Below are 606 nucleotides of genomic sequence, written 5' to 3' on the forward strand. Positions count from 1 at the left end.
ATTAACATTAGTGTTGGCCAGGAGTGCTCGGGTGCCAGGTCTCCCATTAATTAGCTGCTGTCACGGCTGCTACAAAGACCGGTCCTGAACAATAAGATCTGCTGCTTGTGACTGCTCAAGACAAACGAAATTCAAGATGAAAGGCTCTCCCGCTCCCTTCTCGCTATGGGCTCAGTCTGCAGAGGTTTGAAGACCCCTGAAATAAGTCGCGACACAGGCATCTTCCCTTGGCTGTAAGCCTACACGTCGGTCTCTATCCGCAGCCGCTCCATCCGGCGGACGTTGCACTCCACCGCTGTGCGGCTGGTGATCTGCCGAGCGCAGGACTGGGGAAACCAGCCCCTTTCACCATCCCGGAGCCTCTCACCCCAGCACCAGCCTAGGAAAAGAACGGAGCTGGTCACACGACAAGAAAGGACTACGGCTCCTGGGGATGCGCGTGGAAGGAGAGGGCTGCGCTGCTCCCCTTCCCACAGAGCTGCCAGCTAGAGGTGTCCAGGGAAAGCTCTGCAGGGGAGGAGGTTTCTGATTTACTGCCTCTTCTGGGACTTATTTCTCTCACTTCTGAGGTCTCTGCTGCTGGCTGCCAGCCACAGCCTGTGCACA

General features: G+C 56.9%; 1 protein-coding gene across 1 annotated transcript in view; it reads right to left on the reverse strand.

The window, feature by feature from the left end:
* Positions 1–239: 239 nt before the first annotated feature.
* ARHGEF16 (Rho guanine nucleotide exchange factor (GEF) 16) overlaps positions 240–606 on the reverse strand; it is a gene marked incomplete at its 5' end in the record, with an annotated part of 11045 nt that continues 10678 nt past the window's right edge. The window contains one exon of the mRNA XM_009704449.1: positions 240–379. Within this exon, the coding sequence (XP_009702751.1) occupies positions 240–379 (140 nt within the window). The remainder of the gene's footprint in view (positions 380–606) is intronic.

Source organism: Cariama cristata, unplaced genomic scaffold (genome assembly GCF_000690535.1).
Source record: "Cariama cristata isolate BGI_N322 unplaced genomic scaffold, ASM69053v1 scaffold23827, whole genome shotgun sequence".
Taxonomy (NCBI): Eukaryota; Metazoa; Chordata; class Aves; order Cariamiformes; family Cariamidae; genus Cariama; species Cariama cristata.